General features: G+C 36.8%; 1 protein-coding gene and 1 long non-coding RNA gene across 3 annotated transcripts; one reads left to right on the top strand and one right to left on the bottom strand.

Annotated features, from left to right (window-relative positions):
* Window positions 1-4,884: 4,884 nt before the first annotated feature.
* LOC140814158 (E3 ubiquitin-protein ligase RMA1H1-like) lies at window positions 4,885-7,510 on the top strand. 2 transcript variants are annotated; one of them, XM_073173042.1, is made up of 2 exons: window positions 4,885-5,087; window positions 6,768-7,510. In XM_073173042.1, exon 2 carries the CDS (start codon window positions 6,839-6,841, stop codon window positions 7,478-7,480), a length of 642 nt encoding a protein of 213 aa, XP_073029143.1. In that variant the 5' UTR covers window positions 4,885-5,087; window positions 6,768-6,838; the 3' UTR covers window positions 7,481-7,510. The 2 variants fall into 2 exon arrangements, with proteins under 2 accessions (XP_073029143.1, XP_073029142.1); XM_073173041.1 differs by lacking the exon at window positions 4,885-5,087 and adding an exon at window positions 6,097-6,622.
* On the bottom strand, window positions 5,824-6,303 carry LOC140814160 (uncharacterized). Its single transcript, XR_012114076.1, has 2 exons — window positions 6,175-6,303; window positions 5,824-6,103 (listed from the first exon to the last, which is right to left on the bottom strand). It is a non-coding gene; the product is annotated as an uncharacterized lncRNA (long non-coding RNA).
* Window positions 7,511-7,790: the final 280 nt, after the last annotated feature.

A 7,790-nucleotide genomic window follows, 5' to 3' on the forward strand; every position in this document is an offset into this window, starting at 1 on the left:
TTCTTGGGTCACATTATATCCGGAGACGGTATTTCTGTTGATCCCAGTAAAGTTGAGGTCGTGATCAGTTGGCCAAGACCGACATCAGTACTCGAGATTCGTAGTTTTATGGGTTTGGCAGGATATTACCGTCGATTTATTAAAGATTTTTCCAGCATTTCCAAGCCGATTACTCAACTGACTCAGAAGAATGCTCCATTTGTTTGGTCTGAAGAATGTCCAGCTTTCTTGAATTGAAGAAAAGACTGACTAGTGCACCGATACTGACTATTCCATCAGGTACTGGTGATTTTGTGGTTTATTATTATGCATCTCACCGAGGATTGGGTTGTGTTCTGATGCAGTGAGGACATGTTATTGCTTATGCCTCGAGACAGCTGAAGCCACATGAGACTCGTTACCCAATTCATGATCTTGAATTGGCTGTCATTGTATTTGCTTTGAAGATATGGCGACACTACCTTTATGGTGAGAAGTTTGAAAATTATTCTGATCACAATAGCCTGAAGTATCTGTTTTCGCGGTCCGAGTTGAATATGAGGCAGCGAAGATCGCTTGATTTATTGAAGGATTTTGATTTTAAAATCAAATACTATCCTGGAAAATCCAATGCAGCAGCTGATGCACTGAGTCGAAAGGTATGTTCTTTATCCTTATCGACGATTGGTGTTTCGAATTTGACAGAAGATTGCTGTTTGTCTGGATTAGTCTTTGAAACAGATTGTCAGCCTCTGAGATTATGTGCTATTCGGGTCGAACCAGAACTGATATTGAGAATCAAAGAAGCACAGAAAGTTGATCAAAATGTACAGAATTCGACTGCTATGGTCAGAGCTGGACATCAATCGGAATATCAGGTTCATGACAGTGTTTTTTATGTGAATAACCGTATTGTCGTGCCGAATGTTTCAGATTTCAGACAGCAGATACTGACAGAAGCGAACAACAGTCATTTTAGCATTCATCCTGGTTGCAGGAAGATGTACAATGATTTGAATACACAATACTGGTGGAAACAGATGAAAGCTGATATTGCTACATTTGTATCCAAATGTCTGAATTGCCAACAGGTGAAAGCCGAGAGGAAGAAACCAGGAGGTCTACTGCACAGTTTATCCATTCCTGAATGGAAATGGGATCACATTTCCATTGATTTTGTGACGCAGTTGCCGCGTTCCTCCAGAGGTTGTGATGCGATTTGGGTTTTGATTGACAGATTGACCAAATCCGCATGTTTTATTCCATACAAGATGACGTACAGACATGACCAGATGGCCGATATTTATGTCAGAGAAGTGGTCAGATTGCATGGAGTGCCGAAGTCGATTGTATCAGACCGTGATCCTCGGTTTACTTCGCACTTCTGGCAGAGTGTGCAGCAGGCTCTAGGTACGAAATTACATTTGAGTACCGCATATCATCCACAGACCGATGGACAATCAGAGCGGACTATCCAGACACTGGAAGATATGCTGAGAGCTGTAGTGCTTGATTTTAGCTCTAACTAGCAAGATGCATAGCCACTTTGTGAGTTTTTGTACAACAACAGCTATCAGACGAGTATTGAGATGGCTCTTTTTGAGGCGTTGTACGGTAAGAAGTGCAGATCCCCTCTGTATTGGGATGATATCTCTGAGGTACCTGAGATTGGACCTGATATGATCAGAGATATGACCAAAAAAGTGAAGCTGATTCAGAAGAGAATGAAGGCAGCTCAAGACAGACAGGCTAAATATGCGAATGTTCGACGTAGACCATTGGTATTTGTGGCTGGAGACCGAGTATTCTTGAAGATTTCACCTTTCAGAGGAATTGTCAGATTTGGCAAGAAAGGGAAGTTTTCTCCACGTTATATTGGGCCTTATGAGATCCTCGAGAATATAGGAGATCGTGCCTATCGACTTGCCTTACCGCCTTTTATATCTGGAATACATGATGTCTTTCATGTATCCTTATTGCGGAAATACCTGGCTGATGCTTCACATGTCATCCAATCAGACGAAGCGAGCTTGACGAGACATTGAGCTATTTCGAGAAGCCGATTCAGATTCTCGATCAGAAAGAAAAACAACTCAGAAAAAAAAAGACAATTCCGCTTGTTAAAATTCAATGGAGTCGTCATGGTATTGAAGAAGCTACCTGGGAAACTGAGTCTAATATGAGACAACGATTCCCAGAGTTATTTCATTGATGTGAGTTTTCTATTTAACCTGTTATAACTTCTTATTGATATGATTTGATGACTTGTGATTTCGGGGACGAAATCGTATCTTAGGTTGGGAGAAATGTAATGCCCGTGATTTTTATTTGATAATCTGCGATTATTGATTTAACCGAACCTTACACCAGCCTCATGACTCCACTAACCTGCTCTGAACGGTCCCTTAGCATCAACAAAACGGCAGCCTCCTTGCACAATTCAAGAAAACGTGAGACTTGAGACAAAAAAGAATGCAATAAACACAAGAAAATCAAAGATCTTCCATAGACAAGCTTGGATCGAAACTTTTCATGCATGAACACAAACCTCAATATATAAAACGTGTATGATGCAGAAAAAATGATATAAAGCGTGCGTGATGATTTGTTTGTGAATGAACAAAGCAATATGACACACGGCCAAATGAAAGAAATGGAGGCACCGAGTTTTGCTGCTGCAATTCACGAGGTAGATAGCTGATAGGGGAGGTGTCGGCTAAGAAAGTGAGTAAGTTTAGGTTAAAATGGTTTAGGTGCTCAATTATATAATAAACACAACGTTAATGGGCCTTAATTTGGTTTAAATTAAAAGCTTAAAATATTTTCAGCCCAAAAAGCTCAAAAGTAGGCCCATTAAATCCAAACACACTCCCGAAAAAATATTTCGTGTGGAAAAAATTTTGAAAATATTAGCTGAACCCTCCAAAAGTCCTCCGATTAGATAAAATTATCGTACCGCTAAAAATTAAAATGATACGGGTAAAAATACCCAAAGCCCCCATTTTCGAAAAATATATATTTAAAAATGCTTTAAATTAATAAAAAAATAAATCGTGTAATAAAATAATTTTCTGAAAATTCTCCGGTCTTAGTTACTCGATCGAATGCAACTTAAAAATCTTAATGCACGAGCTTTTAAAATTTCATGAAACAAATCCTATCATGCATGAATTATGACTAAAATGCATAAAAATAATTAAACATAAATTAATGAAATAAACATGCATTTTATGCTTTAAAAGAATTTAATAAAATACCAAAAAAGTTTAATAACTTGCATGCATGCCAACTTTTTAAATTATATTTACTAACATGCCAAATTACCACTACTTAAATAAGTCTTTATTAACTTATCTCAATACTCCATCTCCAGTCCGGCCTCACTTATTTAACTGAAAATGTAACAATTAAACTACTACGTAAAATAAATAAATTTAAAGAAAATAATTTAAATACTCATGCAAAAAAAAAATCATTTTAATTTAAAGACTATAAATTATGCATGGCTTATACGTAGTCTGGTTACGGGTTCTAGATTAATTTACAAAACTGTAGGAATTCATCAAAAGTTGAAAAATATAATAACTTCTTGCTGAAATATAAAATGAGAAGACGTAAAATGCTAGAAATATATTGGAAAACTTGAAAAACTATTGCTTGAAGATTGTAAATTTAGCAGAGAGTATTTTGCAGATTTTTTGCGCGTTGAGTTCTGTGTCTTCTTTCTCTGTAGCCGATGTCCTTTTCTTCCCAGTACTGTGCCGTTTCTCTCCACTCCCCCATGAGCCCATGATCTTTCCCACTCATGTCACGATTTCTACCTATCCTCCCACGTTCTTCTTCTTTTTCCGCGCTCATGGACCAGTTTTTGAATCGATTAAGAATTAGTGTGTTATGGACTTATATAAGTTAATTGAGCTTTATAATTTAACTGGGCTCATAATTATTTTAGCCCAAACACAAAGAAAATTTTTTATAAAAAAATAAACCTAAAGTGATTCTTTTGCACACCTAAAATGTAATTTATTTTTGTATAAAAAAATTTGAAGTACAAAACTCTTTTTTACATCATTTATTCCATATAAGATTACCACACATATTTTTCCATTTAATTTGAAACAACTATTACAGAATTAAAAAAATTTATGTGATCACCTTTTATGTTAATTTTGTTAGAAAGATGTTTGACATGGTTCATTATATAAAAAAATATTACTTTTTATTCTACTATGAATATGGATTGGGACAACCTGTTTAACATAAATAAATGACAAAAAATTGTGTGAGACGGTTTCACGGGTCGTATTTTGTGATACAAATCTCTTATTTGAGTCATTCATGAAAAAATATTACTTTTTATGTTAAAAGTATTACTTTTTATAGTGAATATCGATATGATTGAACCGTCTCACAGATAAAAATTCGTAAGATCATTTTCACAAAAAGACCTGCTATAAATAAATTTGTGACGTCGTCTCACGGAACACCACTCATACAATAATATTTTATATTCAATTATTACGTAATTTTATTTGACTTCAGTAGTCTAGTTCATAATATTTAAATTTAATAAATAATATTATCACCTTTTTTAAAGGTAATAAAAAATGATATAATTTATTAATAAAATATAATTCCATTTTTTAAATACATATATACAACATTAACATATAATTCAAATATACAATATTAAATTGGGGCAAGTGGTGGAATTCACATATTTGGAACCGATATGGGCCTTCTCGTGGAGTGCAATTTTGTGTTTATCCATAATTATTACACCCATTTGCAGATACGTTACTCCCACGCGCACGTATATATGAACGCGATCCTGTAACCATAGGTCCGCTTCTGCATACAACTTCTTCGCGTGCGTCTATATATAGGGAGAGAGCAAAGGTGAAATCAGTATCCACATCTCAGCCATAACTCCACGAAATCTCCTGCTTTAAGCCCATCCTCTCTCCAGAAAGTTGTTTGAGATCTCTCATCACATGAAATACGCTTCTTCTTTGCAGTATTTTTCCTCAAGTTGTATCGCTTTTTCAGTGTATCTATCTATATAAGGGACATCGGATTACAGTATAGACGTCTCTTTTCTTTGTTTCGTACGTATCTCTTCTTTTGCATTCCTTCTGTGTCTGTGTGTTCATTTAGTGATACTTCTCTGCAGGAGGATTGGGATTGTTTTGGGTCCTTTTTGGTTCGAGAAAGAGATTTAGCTTTTCTGAGAAGGATTTTTCTTGACCGTTTTTACCATCAAGTGCAGAGTCCGTTCCCGTAGATGAGTTGAATTTTTCGAAGCACCGTTTATGGTTCTTAATGATTGGAAGAAATAGGATTCGATTTTTTTTTCCTTTCCTTTTTTGTGTTGGGTTTGACGTGTTATATATGAGATGGGTGTGTTTTTGGTAATACATAATTCTTGGTGCAAACCCTGTTCAATCTATTTATTTTAAAGGAAAAAAACATTTGTTTAATGTAAAAAACATAATTTTTCTGTGTACTAACTTGTTTTTCTACAATCTGCGGCGAGATTTGTTGCACTGTCCTTGCAGGATGTTAATCCATATTCTAAATGTTTGTTGGGTGTTTTGTAGTTTTGTGAGAAAACTTTCCTGAAGGGTTGTCAGGTGGTGCGTCTTTTCTGCTGTTTCTAGGCGTAGGTTTGGCCTTTTGTTAACAAAGCTCGGCTTTGAAGTCAGTGATGATTAAATGGTGCCTTAAAATGGATCCTTTTTTCTTAAAAAAATTGTCCCTTCTGAGAGAATTGGGATGGCTGATATGTGTCACCTCTTACACGAGAGATCATCATCTCTATTCTCCTCTAGTTGAGACCTGTCATTTAATTGTGGTTTCAATGACACTTCTTTGTGAAGTACATTTTGCATTGCTCATCTAATATCAAGGTTGTAGGTAGGATTAGTTGGGAGCTCCTTTATAATTAAATGTACATTTTAAGTGGTTCTTTTATCTTGGCATTAAAGATCAGCAAACCTCTCAACTGTTTGCATTATTGAATTGACGAGAATTTTCCTCTGAGGGTGAGTAGCTGAGAACTCTGTTTATTTTGCTAGTTGGATCTTTTAATTTTTGGTCCCCTCGTATCTCAAAAGTTTCTAAGCTCGTGGTTTGGCTATCATCGGGTGCAGACCGCGTGGCCGGGCAGCGGACCCGGCAATTTAAGTTTTGCACATCCTTGTCAGGAATTCGTGCACTTTGGGCTAATGTTGCAGATGTCTTTAGTAGTTGAACACCTAATCGTATCTAAATAAGACCTTTGGGCCTAACCTGGATGATTTTTCTCCTCTTTTAGATAACATGTGTGACTCATCGTAATCGATTGATAAGGACGTGGGCTATTTCCTTTGACCGTCTTCCTGAGCGGAAAAGGGCCATTTGGGTTTTTAACGTGTATTTTTAACGTGTAAAATCATAATGAATCTGTCACCTGATTTGAGAAACAACATACTGATGAGTCAAGCTTGCGCACCACATTACTTGAGCTTGATCTAGGAAAAAGAGTACTCGAGCTCGACTTGAAATGGTGCTTGAGCTAGTTGTTTGCTCAGGCTTTGGCTTGCTTGATCCCCACCTGCACCCCAGGGGCTTCAGGCACAACTGCAAGGGGCATATTTTATGGGTTAAATTTGCATTTACTTTCTGTCACCATTTAGATACTTTGAACTCTCATTTTTTGGTTCAGTTATATTTTTGTTAATCTTTAATGTTGCTTTTTGTTTATTTTCAAACTGATGTCGGGTTTCAACATTCATCTTCTATGACAGATTTGTTGAACACACCCGAGCTCCGTAGAGCTGCGGAACAGTATATTCAAGAAACTGCAGCTCAAAGTGATATGGATGAAGATATTATTCCCCCGGAGAAGTGCCCATCCTTGTCCGGAACCAACACATCCAGGGACTTCGACTGCAACATCTGCCTCGACCTCGTGCAAGATCCTGTGGTCACATTTTGCGGGCATCTCTACTGTTGGCCTTGTCTTTACAGATGGATTAATTCTCGTGATGAAAATGGTGATCGCAAACAATCACAGTGTCCCGTTTGCAAGACAGAGGTGTCGCAGAAGACCTTAATCCCCCTCTATGGTCGAGGGCAAACCTCGGACTACTCTCAAAACTCGGTCAATATTCTTAATATCCCACGAAGACCTACCATGTGTACAGAAACTAGTCGCTCATATCCCGTTGGAAATCCAAGATATACACAGCAGCCATCAGAATTTGTGCACCGAGTGTCTTCACGTATGTTTGGCGAGACGCAATTGGTTGATCCGATGATCGGGATGCTTGGGGAAATGCTTTATGCTCGGATGTCTGGGAATTCGGAGACGACTTTGTACCCTTATCCAAACTCTTATCATTTAGCAGATAGCAGTAGTCCTAGGTTAAGAAGGCACGTGATGCAAGCCGATTTATCCCTTAGTAGAGTATGCTTGTTCCTCTTCTGTTGTGTGATCTTATGCCTACTTTTGTTTTAAGAATCTTGAGAGGAAAGCATCATTTGTATATACATATATACCATGTTCAGTACAAAAAGTATGATATATATATATATATAAAAGCTCATTGTTTGCAAATGAATTAAATATCATACTTTTTGTATATATATATATATATATATATATATATATATATATATATATATATATATATATATATAATTTTGATATCCTGCACACCTACCGTGCACACCTTTGTGAATACCGATGAGGTGTCACTCACCCATTGGATGCGCAATTTTTCTATATTTCATCACATCCAATGAGTGAGTGACACCTCATCGATGCT

Source organism: Primulina eburnea, chromosome 15 (assembly GCF_022965805.1).
Source record: "Primulina eburnea isolate SZY01 chromosome 15, ASM2296580v1, whole genome shotgun sequence".
Classification (NCBI taxonomy): domain Eukaryota; kingdom Viridiplantae; phylum Streptophyta; class Magnoliopsida; order Lamiales; family Gesneriaceae; genus Primulina; species Primulina eburnea.